Source organism: Ochotona princeps, chromosome 1, assembly GCF_030435755.1.
Source record: "Ochotona princeps isolate mOchPri1 chromosome 1, mOchPri1.hap1, whole genome shotgun sequence".
NCBI lineage: Eukaryota > Metazoa > Chordata > Mammalia > Lagomorpha > Ochotonidae > Ochotona > Ochotona princeps.
This window is the reverse complement of record NC_080832.1, coordinates 34,829,288-34,845,029: the sequence shown is the minus strand read 5'-3', so window position 1 is coordinate 34,845,029 and position 15,742 is coordinate 34,829,288. Positions and strand designations below refer to the sequence as shown.

At 41.9% G+C, this 15,742-nt stretch overlaps 1 protein-coding gene across 1 annotated transcript; it reads left to right on the top strand.

The window, feature by feature from the left end:
* The first annotated feature begins 2,540 nt into the window (after positions 1-2,540).
* Positions 2,541-4,250, top strand: LOC105941828 (probable inactive 1-aminocyclopropane-1-carboxylate synthase-like protein 2). Its single transcript, XM_012927008.3, has one exon. It carries the CDS (start codon positions 2,541-2,543, stop codon positions 4,248-4,250), a length of 1,710 nt encoding a protein of 569 aa, XP_012782462.3.
* The last annotated feature ends 11,492 nt before the right edge of the window (positions 4,251-15,742 follow it).

Below are 15,742 nucleotides of genomic sequence, written 5' to 3'. Positions count from 1 at the left end.
ATCTATGAATTCTATTCATTTTGAGTAGAGAGTCACATTGCCATTTCCCCATAAAGAATTAGAGCAGTGGGCCAAGTATATGAAATCACTGTTTTCATATGATTGACCTGTCAAAGAGCAAACACATTGTTACTTCCTCAGCAAAGGCGATAAGCTCTGTAACAATGATCACAGACTCTACCGTAATACAATGTCAGTGGAAAGCCATGTCGCATTTTTAAAGCGCTAAAAGAAAAATGGTTATCAATATTTCCCAACATAATAGTTTCAAAAAGACAAGTAAACAAACTTTTTTAAACAAATAAATGCTTGAAGAATTTCTTGCTAGTATATTTTATCTGAAAATAATAAATAAAATTCTTTAGTTTGAAGTAAAATTGCATGAGACTGAAGTCCAATTAACTGCAAGCAATGAATATTGCCAGAATTGGTAAATACACATCAAATATGATGTTTTGATGGTAAAATATACATAATCTAGAGCTCATCATTGTAAGTGGTCAGTGCAGATCAATTTCAACTCATCTGTGTTGATTAAGCTCCCATACATCCTCATCTTCCAAAAGGCAACAGAACATTTTAATCTTACTTCAAATTCTTAACTATTTAGTCATTTCTGTTTATTTTTCATTTGATTTAAAATAGCATACGATTTAAAGAAAAATAATGACTTATTGTGACTTGTAACATATGAAGTAAAATGTTTAACGATAGCACATGGTGGGGCAATGTGAGTTTACCGTTGAAGTGTGCTTACAGTGTGTATGAAAATTCACCTTATTTATTTTTGTAAGCAGACACACACAAACACACACACACACACACACACACCCCTTCTTATCCATTTGCTTACTCCCTAAACACCTGAGGTTTGGAAACTCAATCCATGTCTCCCACCTGGCTGGCAGAAACCCAACTATTTGAGGCATTACCTGTGACTTTCCAGGGTCCATGTTAATGGGAAGCTGGAATTCAGAACAGAGCTGAAACTCAAATCCAGGTGGCCTGATATAGTATTCTAAGAGCAACAAAATACCTACACTGCATGCCTATGTTTATAGTACTCTTTTTTTTTCTATTCATTTATTCATTAATTACAGTGTATTACATGACACAATTTCATAGGTACTGGGATTCTCCCTCCTTCACCCCAAACCCCTCCCCCATGGTGAGTCCCCCCACCTTGATGCATAGCCACAGCCCAAGTTCCACCAAGACTCCCTAATTAAAAGCTCACACCATACAGAATCCAGCATCCCACTTGTCCAGTCAAGTTCAACGGCCTCTTAGGGAGGCCCTCTCAGGTTTGAGGGCAGAGCCAGCAGAGCTTCACCTCGATCAATTAGATCAGCAACAATCCAGGTACGATGAGACTGGTGCAGAGTCCACTGATTGACATAGTCCATCTTAGAGTTTCCCCTTGTCCAGTTTTTCGCTGCAAACATATAGCTGAGGTGGTTGATTGATCTACTCCATCTTCTATCTTTTCTTGGTTAATGTTTTGATTCCTCCATTTTGTTCAGGGGAATCCCCAAAGAAACTTTGAGGTGTTCCCAGTCCAGGCTCCTAAATACACTACTAGTAAGCACAGTGCCCGCCACAGTCCATCACTCCGATCAGCTGGTGGTTGTAATCCCTGGGTTGGTTCTATTCTGAGACCCGACCTCCATTGGATCCGATGAGTATTGCAGCACTTCCTGGCTCTGCCCATCACACACTCATCCCTCACCTAAATCAGTGGGAGGTGTGCTGGTTGGGTGCTGCATTCCCTATTGGCACAGGCCATTTCACCTTGGCATTTGGTGTTTTGTACTGTTGTTATCGCAACCAAACCTGGCCAGGCCCCCTCACAGTTCCAGCACTCGGATTTGCCAGTGGATGACGTGAACTGACTCAGCCTGGTCTGCCCCCAACCTGAGCCAAATGTATGCCAGTGGGTCACTTTCCAAAGCCTCTTCTGGGTTGTTTACCTCCATACTTCCTGCGTTTATTTCTAGGGTCAGTGTCCTGTCAGAGGAACCCTTCCTATAGTACTCTTTAATGTTGAGTAAATTGTTTAAATAGTTTACTAACATAGGATGACATATTGTGAAGAGTTCAAAAATGCATATTGCAAATCAGGGAACCAGAACAATATATGTGATAAACCATCAATGAAAACGAAATGACTTACTAATAAATATTCATAATCCTAGAGATGCAAAAGAAGAGAGAAAAAACAAAGAATAAAATTGAGGGTTAGAAAGCAGAAGAAAGATTGTAGACCTAAACATAACAGATAAAATTACATCATTGCAAATGAATTAAGTACTCTGATCACAAGGCAAAAATGATGGACTGGGTTAAAAAAATAATTGAGCACCCTGAAAGTTATTTTCAAGATACGTTTTAAAGCAAGCTTGGTGTGAGGAGGGCGGCTATATTGTAGCTCTTTGGGATCTGCCAGTCATAGACGATTTCACTGAGTGGTCGGTGATAAGGAGTTTAAACTGAAGGTAGGTTCCAGGAAGCCTGCTGAGGCAAACACGAACACCTGGAGGATGAGTCACCGGCCAGGCACCCCTATTGTCCTCCGCAGCCAGTCAAGGAGCCAGCTCCTTAGGGACTGTAGGGTCTATGTCAATCTACTGGAAATGCTACTGGAATTACAGCAGTCTGTGCAGGATCACTTCACGCACCTGAGAACCTTGCAGGAGGAACAGAGTCATACTGCAGCCATTTGTGAGCATGAAGAACAGCTGAACGACCTGATACGCGTGATGATCAACCTCACGTGGTCCGAGGCTGTGAGTGGCCTGGGGTTACAGGAGACTCTCCCAGTCCTGAATTCCAGGGCTGCTGTTGGGGGTATACAGAGGGTGAACTCGTCCTCTCAACCCTACCGGCCGACTCCCCAACAGAGTGAATCTGGAGCTACACTTGTCAGCCAGGACCTCTCCAGCCGTGGAATTGATATCGCTGCCTCTTTCCAGTTGGGATTCCAGGACTACCAGGCCTACCAAAGAGACAAATACCACAAGGACAAGAACAGCATGGGCTTCATTAACCTTGGCACCAGTGAGAACAAACTCTGTATTGATCTGATGACTGAGAGGTTGTGCCAGAGTGACATGAACCACATCGAGGAGGTCCTGCTGCAATATCCTGATTGGAGAGGGCATCCATTCCTGCGGGAAGAAGTGGCTCGGTTCCTGACCTACTACTGCAAAGCACCTGCCAGTCTTAATCCAGACAATGTTGTTATTCTTAATGGCTGCTGCTCTGTCTTCTCTGCATTAGCCATGGTTCTGTGTGACCCAGGGGATGCTTTTCTCATCCCCACTCCCTTCTATGGTGGCTTCATCTTCAGCTCCTACTTGTATGCCAAAGTTGAACTGATTGGCGTCCACCTAGAGAGTGAGATCACCGAGGAGAACACCAGTCCTTTCCAGCTCACTGTGAAAAAGCTGGAGCAAGCCATGGTTGAAGCTAGACTCAAGGGGAAAAGAGTCAAAGGCCTCGTGCTAGTCAACCCACAGAATCCTCTGGGTGGCATCTACTCCCAAGAGTCACTGAAGGAATACCTCGAATTTGCCAAGAGGAATTACTTGCATGTGATCATGGATGAGATTTACATGCTCACTGTGTTTGATGACTCTCTCAAGTTCCACAGCGTGCTGAGCATAGAAAGCTTGCCTGACCCCAATAGGACCCACGTGATCTGGGGAACTAGTAAGGATTTTGGCATCTCTGGCTTCCGCTTTGGTGCTCTCTACACCCACAACAAGGATGTGGCCTCTGCCGTGTGCTCCTTTGGCTACCTCCACAGTACCTCTGGCACCGCCCAGTACAAACTACACCGCCTGCTCCAAGACACAGAATGGATCAACACAGTGTACCTGCCGACCAACCTCTCACAGCTCAGGAAGGCCTACAATTATGTCACTGGTCAGCTGAAGCTATTGGGAATCCCGTTTCTCAGTGGTGTCGCTGGCCTCTACATCTGGATCAACTTGAAGTCGTACCTAGAACCATGTACATTTGATGAAGAACTGGCCCTCCATCAGCACTTTCTGGACATGAAGGTGATGTTATCCCGTGGCAAAAGCTTCAAGTGTAAAGAGCCTGGCTGGTTCTGCCTCATGTTTGCAGAAAAGCTTCCAACGCTGGAAGTGGCCATGCAACGGTTGCACAACGCGTTACAGATTCAGAAACAGATTCAGGAACAGAAACAGATAGAGAAGATGCTGCTGGATGCGTCTGTTTCCTAGCCTCAGGCTCTATCCAATCATGTGCTTGGGGTTGGGAGGGGCAGTGTGAAGACTGGGGTCCTGAACTGTTACTATGACTAGGCAAACAGGCTCCTCCACGAACGGTCTTACCTGACCCATCATGAGCCTCCTCGAGCTAAGCATTTGCCATCTTTAGAAGCTTTGCCTCTTTTTACTCTTTGCTTTTATACCCAAAATGTTCTTATTGGGATCAGGATGGGAAGGTGTGGAGGTACCTAGATGGATAAAGGGAGTTGCCTGGGTACATATTTTAGATGGGTTTGGTTCTTGTGTTGATTATCTAATAAATTCCATATTCTCTTAAAAAAAAAAGATACGTTTTAAATGTAATGGCACAGACAGTTTTAAAAGCAAAGTATAGAAAGAAATGTGCTTTGCCTTTGAAAACTATTATGATTCACTAAGAAAAATATAGCACCACTTCTGTGGTATTCCTGCCAACAATGCATATGCTTTATGTAGTTGTGAGGGAACATGAGACAACCCACTGGGAATCCCACAGATTCACTGTGCTATGTTGTACGAAAGTGTAAAGTTCATGAAAGTCAAGGAAAAACTGAAGAATTATTCCAGACTTAATGGGACTAAAGAGAACTAGAAGGCATAATTTGGCTAAAGTTGAATGAGCTCTACAGAAATGGCCTAAAAAGAACAAAGTGATAGTCTATTGCATCAAGATTAATTTTCTGATTGTGACAGTTACATTTTATTTAGTAGGAAAATATTAAATATCTTAGATTATAGTTTCTATACATAAAGTAGTCATAAGATAGAAGGCTGAGGTTTTAGTTTTATAACATGTTCTCTGGGGAAAAAAGTTCTCTAATTTTTCTGTATGTTTGAAAACATTTTTAAACAACTTCAAAATCGACCATATATATGAACAGTGACTGAAGTATCAGAGAACTTTTTAGTAGCAGCACCGTATGCTCTATGGAGCAGTGCTTTCAAAGCTGAGTAGAAGTGCTGTTCACTACAGAATTACATAGTCATACCAACTATCAATCAAACGTGGGAATAACATTACTTTCCAAGGCAAAGGAACTCTGCCAGCAGATCCTCTCAATTGGAAACTGCAGAGTCTATCCTTGTGTTATTGGGATCACATTTTAGAAAGAAACTCCTACTGCATCAAACTATCAGTTTATCAGTGGGTGATAAACCGTCTACTCGAATGTTGGTCTTTTCTAGGTTTCACCTTGACATCAATATAACTCTGTTCTAACAGAGGTTTTTTCCCTCCTAAAATAAGGAAAAAATCCTTTGGTGATGAGAAATATTTATATGAGAGAGCTCAGATGGTTTAAAGAATTAATAGAGGAAGTTAAGGGTTGCAGAATCCGAGGCAGAGGTATATTTGATTACTATCGTGAATGGTTTTAGAAAACAGCTGCATGCATTATTTAATGTTGATGTTAAAGTGTAACAGTTAAAATGAACAAACGATAAGGAAACGAATGGGAAACACTGTTCTTTAAGTTTTTAAAATTTTGTTTTAATATTTGTTATAAAGGTGCAAAGGGTTGCAGTTTCATGTAAGCCTCCAATCAGGATGGAAAGTGTCAGGGTCAGATAGAAGGTGGGTATTTTCTCTCCTGTGTCCATGGTGGGGATTGGTGGGCAGGGAAGGAGGGAGGAAGTACTGGGAGGGTCTTGGTTGTTCTGAGAAATTGAGGCTTCATTACCCCGGAGGTGAGAGGTTGGCTTAGATGAGCTTGCTTTCTTGTCTTTCTGTGTCCACTGGGTATGCCCTCCATTCTTGCATGGGAATCAGCAGCTGAGGTGATGCAGTCTTAATACATGTGCTCCAGGATTGGACTACATGTCTGTGTGATTTTCCCGCGGCCAGAGATTGAGCACAGTGGCCTACGTGGGGGGCTCCTTAAGAAACTTCACCTAGGAGGTTCTCAGATTTGGTGTTGTGTGAGTCAGCTGGTGCAGGATCGGGCTCAATGCATGTACCACTGGATGCAGCTTCCTGGTTAGTCCCACCCTAGTTCTCATACAAACCAGCATGTGCTACAGTCTAGTCTCGGGTAATTCTGAATAATGTCTACTAGGGGCATAACCAACAATCCTCTGCTCCACCCACCCTCAATCCTGGTTCTTGTGCATGCCAGCAGTTGTTGTAGCCCAGCCTGACATAGCCTGCCCCCTGCCCTGACACTCACCAGCAATGGGTGCTGTGACCTAGCCCAGTCTTCCCTGCCTTCAACTCCAGCTTTTGCATACACCTGCATGTGCTGTGGCTTAGAACTCTTCTTAACAATAGAAGAGAAAAGCAAGAAATGTAGTAGGGAAGAAGTATGTTATTTTATTTTTACAGATTTATTTGTATGAATGTCAGAATTATGGAGAGAAAGCAGGAGAGACACGCACAGAGAGATCTGTTGCTTCATTCCCCAGATAACAGGACAAAACCAGTAGCCAGGAAATTCTTTTAGGTGTCCCACATGGATGCAGGTGCCCAGTACTTGGGCCATCTCCTACTGATATTCCAAAGCCATTATATTGCAGCTGGATTGGAAGTGGAACAACTGGGTCTTGAACCAGAGCTCACAATGGATAACAGTGCTGCAAATGGTGGCTTTATCTGCTTTGCCATAGCATCTGCCCCAGGAAAACACACTTTAAAACTTTTTCCTTCCTTCTAAATTAGAAGTTAACTAGCATGTTATTACAATTGTAAACTAAGAATGAGCAAGAATAAATGATCAGATGAAAAGCACACAGCACACAGTAAGAGTGCTGTTTCACATGATAACAAAAAATGACAGAATAATGAGAATTTTGAAACCTGAGTGGAACATTTGAAACATCTGTGCCTTTTGTTGAAGAAACTGAAAGAAAGCTTTTATGAAAGATTCCCCAAAGAAATGGGTGATATGGCTGTGTCTGTAAGATTGTTGTTTTTTCTTTCTCAGATGTTTTCAACATGCTGGATGTAGATATTACATTTAAATTTGAGATTCGCTCAATGGGTGTACATACATAATTAGAGTGTGGTGAAACCTGAAACCGAAGAGAAAAAAAAAAAAAAAACAAGGAGGCGAGACCAAGATGAAGAGGAAAGGGTGGGTTTAAAGGAAATGATGATAGAGAGAGGTTAATTGTGTTCCCAGAAAGAATGAGAGGTGGAGAATTGGGAACTGAGAGTTGGAAATGACTGTTCAAGGCAGCATTGATGGTGAAGGAGGATAAACAGCCCAGAAGAAGGAGCGTGGCAGCAGAGGTATCGGAACAACATGAAGCTCTCCTGTTACTAGATTCAGAATTTCCTGGTGGACTCTTCCGTTCTTAGGCATGAATTGTCTCAGATTCATCAAACTCCCACTACATCTGATAATCTGTGGGCGATAAACCTCCTACCACGAAGCTAGCCTTTTCCAAATTCATATGTTGGCACCAATTTAACACCTGAGTCCTTTCTAGCAAGATGGCTTTTGTTTCTGTTTTTTTATTTCCTCTGCATTGCAATGACGGTTGTCTTGGCACACCACCCCAGCTGCATATTTTTATTTTTAGGTTTCCCGATTCAGGAAGAGTAGTCCCTGCTTAGGGATTTCACTGCCATTCTGCTTTCCACTGAGCTGTGACCCTGCAGCTTTCTTCAAATTCAAGTCACTGGGGAGGCCTTTTGAAATGCTAAGACAAGACAACATTTTGTACAAAGGGGAAAAAGCAACTGAAGAGAGATTCCAGAACCAAGTAGATACCATAGGAAAAAGCAAAGTGAAGACAGTGACAGGAGCCAAAAGGACAAAAGACAACACAGAAAATCCTTAGTAAGTCAGCTGAAGCACCAGGCAGCAACTTGTAGTTAGAGGTTTACACACAGCAAAGGCAATTGTTGCTCTTTAATTCCCAAAGGTACACCCAAGTTACTATAAGTAATACAGATTATTCCACTTATTAGAATAAGGCAGCTACATAACTGGTTAGTTTTTGAAAGCTCTCATAGAAACCCATTTAGTCATAGATTTTCAAAGGGGTTAAGCATATTATTTGAACAAAATAACTTTATGTTGAACTTACCTGTTGAAAATGAGAAACATAACTATGTAGACTCATGCCTGGAATAGAAAATATATTTATTTAAGCTTTGTCATCTTTCACAAAGGAAGCTAGTATCCCATTTCCCAATATTTAACAATCCTAGCTAGGATGCAAAATAAACTAGTGGACTTGTCGCAAAGTAGCTCTGATCAAATATGAAGGTCTGATTCAGACACACACAACGCGCCTTTCAACACAGATTTCTGGATTAATGTGTGCTTTGTGAGATGCCCAAATATGTCGCATTTTGATCTGTTTGAAGAACATGTAGTTAGTGACAGGAGAGAATGCATACAGCACATCACAGCACAGTGGGATGGCTGTAGGAAGGAAGCACTACAAAGCTTTAAAGTTATTGGGACTCACAAATGAAGATCTTTTTGTCTCAAAATATTTTTGGAACATTTTTTTTCAAATGTTTCCTGTAAATAAATGGTATTTTCAACTAAAATGCTTCATTATCTTGAGGTAGATTTGCAAGGAACTCAAGACTCTTTATTTACTAAGTTATTTATTTATACTTGAATGTGTTTTAAGAATTATTGACCTTGGGCCCGGCGGCGTGGCCTAGCGGCTAAAGTCCTCGCCTTGAAGGCCCTGGGATCCCATATGGGCGCCGGTTCTAATCCCGGCAGCTCCACTTCCCATCCAGCTCCCTGCTTGTGGCCTGGGAAAGCAGTTGAGGATGGCCCAAAGCTTTGGGACCCTGCACCCGCATGGGAGACCCGGAAGAGGTTCCAGGTTCCCGGCTTCGGATCGGCGCGCACCGGCCCGTTGCGGCTCACTTGGGGAGTGAATCATCGGATGGAAGATCTTCCTCTCTGTCTCTCCTCCTCTGTGTATATCTGGCTGTAATAAAATGAATAAATCTTTAAAAAAAAAAAAGAATTATTGACCTTTACGTATTTGAAAGTAAGAGAGAGGCAGAGAAAGAGGGGAGCAAGGGACACAGAAGGAGAGAGAGAGAGAGAGTTCCCGTCTGCTGATTGGCTCCTCCAATGCCTGCAGCAGGCGGGGCTGGGCAGACCAAAGCCCTGCAGGTTCCACAGAAGGGCAGCTCCTCAGGCACTGTCACAGATGTGCATTGCCAGAAAGCTAAGCTGGAATGCTAACCCAAGAACTTTGGTATGGGGTATTGTCATCCCTAACAGAGTCTTAACCACTGTGTGGAATGCCTGCCTCGTGACTATTTAAACTCTAATCATTTCAACGAGTTCACTGGTAGCCTCTCCCCATGCACAGGTCCACTGCTGGTCACAGCTCTTAGTATGTGTGCTGCCTTTCCTAGCTCGGCGGGGAGTTGAGGGACTGAAGCATCCAGGGTAGCAATCCGGCTTCCTCAGGCCAGGGTCTGTCCAGGATGCTGGTCATATCAACCTTACTTCGCTTCCTCCCTGCCTGCTCTACCTTTCTGTGACCCTGCTCACAATTTCTGCTGGTTGTCTCCTTGTTGTCACGCACTTTGCTTTTCCTCGCATCACTGTTGATGAATCAGAAGCTGTGTGTTGGGGCCTCTCAAATTCCTGACTTGGAATATTTACTCGTGTGTCTGTCCTCTTGAGTCTTCTGTTTACCGACTTCACTGACATTTTAAAACATGCTTCTCACCAGGCCTCGCTCCTCTGATCAGCCCTTTGTCCTGTTCCTAGATGTCCTGTCATAACCCATGATGAATGAAAGAAGTTAATTAACCAATATTTGAAATTCATAACATACTTTGAGGTGAGAAAAATATCTCGCATTTTTTTTTTCTAATCTGTGTCCAAAGACTGTGAATGAAGAATTGCTGAAGGGGGTATATGGTGATGCTTGGCCAAGCTCTGCATTCAGATCCTCTGAGTCACAAGTTCCTCCTTGTCAACTGCTATTAACTTTGCCTCATTGGCCATCACCAGCAAGCATTTGGAATCCAGACCATAGTTACTGTAAGAACAGGCTTTGGAACAACAAGGCCTAGAATTCCATCCCAGGTGTGTCAGGTCAGAATAACAATAATGGGGGTTCAGCAAATGATGCTTGGAGGTGAAGCCCTCAACAACAAAGCTTTGACTTGACTTTTTTTTTCCCTGTTCTTGTTTATTCCTCCTTTTCCCAAGAGGCAAGCCATAGAAATTTCCTTTTCCAGGCAGATTAAAGCAATCAGAAATCCTTTTTACCAAAGCCACCACAAACAGAAACATATTACTACAACTTCCCCTGACTTTCTGTCTAAGGGCTGGCTTTCAAGAAATTCCCTGCCCTGCCCTGTTGAATTGTATGTCATAAAGCCTTCCATTCTAGAAAGGCTTCTGCTCCATGTCTAAGATGGAGGGGATGGAGTACATAAAGTTTAAAAAGAATCTGAACAGACTGGCTTTGCCGAGCTTCCCCTCAGGTTGGTATATTAGATCACACCCTTTTTGTCCAATCACATTTCTCTGTGTTCAATTAAACCAATTATCAAATGAAGAGCTCACCCAGGGTCCTTAACCTGAAGACTTCCATGCTACATAGAACTATGCTCAAAAAGCCGCTCTGCTGCCTTTTCTGTTAATTGGTTGCCAGTTCATTTCATCAGACTCAAACATTAATCAGTCAGAAGAAACTTTGAATTTCCTTAGATAATAATAGAAATGCTGTTTTTCTCCATTCATCTTTTTAAACATTAATGAATTATTAATTTTATGATACAGTTCCAAGGGCTCTGGGACTTCCCCTCCTCTCTTGCTAGTTTCCTTCCCTCCACTGATTTCCCCTGTTTTATTACAATAGTATACTTCAAAAACAGTCATAAATCCATCATCCTGCTATTTAAGTGTATCCTGAAATTGTAGGTATGGCAAGTGGCAGAGTCCAGCATCCTACTGTCCAGATATATTTTACAGTTTCTAGGAGTTCATCTCTGATCAGGAAGTAGCTATGCAAAGTGCATTGTATCTTTATAGCTTGATATGATAGTCTCATACAGCTCCTTTTATATAGTACATGCATTTTGCCTATATGTCTATAGATCTTGTATTTTGCATGAAGTTTGCCTTAGAGCTTGACATATAGATAGTTGTTAATGTGTATTGGCTATTAGTTTACAAACAGAAATGTTTAATGAATGAGTAAGGTTCAGCATGACTTGAGGAACTAAGAGGGACTGACTCTACTTAGTTTCTGATTTCCATGACTTGTTCTACAACCCAAGGAGAGTTTATCACTATCTGCTGACAACTCAGCTCTGTTCTGAAATGCTCACACCAACACTTCACATTTCATGGGAACACTGTCTCTCCATAGAGTCAATGCTTGTCAAGGTGCTTTGATAGTCCCGGTCCTGTCAGATGTTAACTTTGTTCCCTGGGACATGCCTCCCAGAGGGATATCTTTCAAAGTTCGCCAATGATCTTAGGAATTATTTGGAAATTTTCCTTCTTGAAAGTGAACCAACCCCTGCCTCTGGCTAAGATGGTCAGATCTCATTCCCAAAGGCTATTAGCAAATGATGTCAAGCAGGGAAATGGCACTAACTTCTTTTCACTACCCTTGTCTTTTCCTCATTATAACCAGGTTTGGGAAACTTGCACTGACTTGTTGCAAGAGTTCTTTGACTCTTACAGCACTTGCCACATGTGATTGTAGAGGGTTGTTTTTGGCATGTTTCCTCTCAGCTTTGTGGAAACAAAGGTGTACCTACTTGTTGGTTATTGTTATATCCCTAGCTCATAGCCCAAGGCTTGGCATTACCACACAGTTCTTAAGATCTTGTGATCTGGAGCTTGGTTCAACTTGGAATGCCATCTCCTATTGTCAATGTGAATTTAGGCAATTTACTTACATTACTTCTACTTCAGATTACTTGCCTGAAACATAGGTGTTTTAATAATAGTATTTAGACGAGATTAAATAAGTTGATACGCGTAACTATGTAGGACAGTGCTTGGCACAGAGCAAATTGCTATTAAAGTAGGTGCTCAATAAATATAGGATTGATTAATAAATGGTATGGTGGGTCCAGCCATCAAGATTCTACAGTTATTATTTAATCAATCTGCTGCCTTGAGAGCCTCTTGATTATTTTCCTTGCAGTTTCTTCATTACTGCCTCTCAGGCATTATTGTATTTGTGTCAAATCCACTTGTCTAGGCATTTAAAAAAGCAAAACCGTGTTACACAGTTTTAAGAAGCACTATAATTTGATTCTATGGATTTCTAACCTTCATGTACAGGTGCTTAATTGTTTCATTTGAGCTTTTGTATTGCCGATCAAATCCACTCATTTAACCACAGCGTAGCAATGTTGTGAGGTGTAAAGCAGCATGCTAGATCAGAGTCTGCTTCCCTGTGTGTGGAGGTATGTTTATGTGTCTGTTGGTGTGCATGTGGCAGAGGTACTTCTGACAGTGCCAGCGATGAATCAGATAAGGTTTCTGCTCAACGAAACCTTGAAATTTAATCAAGGAGATAACCATGAGGACGACTTACTCAACCACAGACCTCAGCCCTCCATGAATTTGTGAACATCTGCATCTGTGGGGCTCAGGGGCAAAGGCATTACTAAGTCAATAAGATGGAGACTAACAGTCAAGGTCACTGGGTTACAGGTGGCGGGCAAGATGGCGACCAAGGACAGAGCCCTGGGCGTGAACCAGGGTAGGGATCACATCGTTTCAAAGAAAGACTGATTGGCCAGGGCCATTTCGCTCACCTGTCTTGGCCTATGGGAGGTGACTTCCGCAGTCCCGCTCCTAGTAATTGGCTCCTAGTTTCTCCCCTCCTGGAATTCCTGAAATTCCTGGCCTAAGGCTATCCCTTACCCTATATAAGAAACTAAATTTCCCCAATAAATCGGAACTGCTGGACAGAACCCCTGTCCCTCTGCTTGTCTCTCGCAGACTGGGAGGCTGGGTGGCAGGCAGCAGGCTCATCCCCCTGGCAACGGGGTACTAAAGGAATTGCGGGAGAGACCCCGCGTGCATCCTGCTCTGGGACTGTAGTTTTATCCAGGCTGGCATCTAAGTTAGACTGTAGGCTCCTAATGTTTCACTTTGTCAGTGTATACAATGCCTGCCTCTCTATCGACTTAAATGAAATGTTGCTATTAGTACAATGTGAAAAGAAGGTTTTTTTCCTGAAGGGACTGAAGTGCTGACATGAAGCTGCAGAAAAAGGTATGTTTTCAGTAAAAAGGCTTTTTCCTATAAGGATTTCCTAAGTAACATTTGAATAACATTTAAATAAACCCCCATCACCAGCACAACAACAAGCAAATAAGAAATGAATGGAGTTGAATCCTGAGCATCTGTAGTCTCTCCCACCGGTTTTTTGACCACCAGTGAATCATTTCTTTGGGTTGTCTATTTCCACCCTTCCTGTGTTGTGAAGCTAAGAGAATTCCCAGAGGGGAGATTATACAAGTCTGTCAGCAGTGGGTTTTATTCTAGCAGGAAAACTATTCTGTAAAAGAAAGAAGAAATGGATTTCCTCTCCCTGTGGTTCAATATTTTCTTCCTCTACACATTGGCTGTATTCCTCCAACCTATTTCCTCATAAATGTCAGGGTTGGGTTTCCCCACTCTCAGACAGCTCTCTTCATTATGATTATCAGTTTTAATGCCCTGTCATTAATCCTCATGGGCATCAGAAGGCTTCCCGCTGAATGAATGAGGGAAGTCACCATGGAAACATTTGTCTGTGGCTGACTCACTGCAAACCCCTTAACTGCTAAACCACATCCTGTCTCCCAATTGCAGTGGAGGAAGCCAGAAATGTGGCATCTCCTGTAGGACCCTGTTCTTTTAAGAAGCTATTAAGAATTGAAATGTTCCTCAGACTCCCATTAATAATATTTGTGATGTGTTTAAGTGGGTGATGCTAAGCAATTAGTCATTAACACCTTTTAATAAATGTGCACTGTAAACATTATCTGTGGTTTTCCAGCTCCTGGGTTCTGCAGTGTGTTGGCGTCTCTGGAAACAGGTGCTGGCAACGGGAAAATGCTCCTGTAGGAAATAAGCAAAACACCTGCACTCCTCTCACTCTTCAGAAACAATTCTCCTTAGGGGTTAGTGTGGACCAAAACCCGAATCGCAGTGAAGTGGAGGGAAATAAAATGATCTGGATTCATTTTCTGATGGTTTCAATGGAAAAAAAAACAAGCAAGATAATTGGTGTAGAGAAGTTATATTTGAGGACCACATGTTTGTCACTTAGGCTTATCTTGGGAAAGGCAGGATCCCAGTATTTCCCAGAGTGGAAATTAGGTGTATGTTGAGAGGGAACAGGCTCAAAAACAAATTACACAAGAACTCAAGTAAACATTCCAGTCACCTCAGCATAGCTCAGCCAAGCAATCTATCTAGGTCTGGGTTGGCCTTAACTTAGACATTCAAGCCCAGCCAGGAGAAGCCAGCGTTGGAGTAAACGACACAGCAAATTCCCAAACTGTGTGTTAGCTGGATCTTCACACATAGATAGATCTTAATTTTTTTTTTAATTCTCTGGAGCCTAGATGGAAGATTTAAACATGAGTGATAATAACAGTAGACATTCGGAGAGCACTTGCCTAAACATATGCCAAATTGGACATATATTATTAGCTCATTTGATTCTGCAAATGATTATATGATGTAGGTAATATATTTTTACTTCTTTTGATGGTCACCCTACTAATTGATATTTACAATGTTTGTGCTGTCAAATTAATTTTGATTATTTTGTGAGCCCCACATTTTAAAAGGGGAAATTAAATGACAGTAAGGTATCTGGTGGGAGTCAGTAAGACATGGTAACATGATTCATAATTTAGAACTGTAATCAGAGTTGGTTTGAAATGCTGCAAATTCAGTAAAGTAAATTAGTGTCTGAGCTTCCTGGAAAGTAAACCCTTTCTTTTCAATGTTAATAATTATTTTTCTCTTTCAAAATTAGGTAATAGGATCAGTAAATGAGCTGATAAAATAAAATAAATAATCTAATCAGTTGTTAAGATACACTACCAAAGTATATTCTGGAAAATTTTCCCCAGTTTTCCCTGTCACTTAAAGCCCTTAAGTGTACTGTTTTAACCTATTTTGTCAAAACAAGCTGTATTCACATTTTCCACACTTAAAAAAAACCCACCAGGACAGGTTGTACCATTTACAACACCAAGCAATGCCAAATATCAGTTAGTCAAACAACTTAGGTTTATGTCTTTCTCAAATTGTGCGTGTGTGTTTTGTGAGTGACATGGGCCCCTGCTCTGTATCACTGTTTACCCAGAATCTTACCCAAACGAGCAACAGGGTGTTTTGCATCAGCTGTTGAATGTTATGGTCCAGACGTGAGAGATGATATTGACAATCCTGTTAGTAATCACAAGTCATTTGGTTTTGCCAGCATAGTAGTTGCCCAGAAAGTACAAACACACCATTGAAGAGGCATCGGCCAATTTCTGTTTAGTACATGTT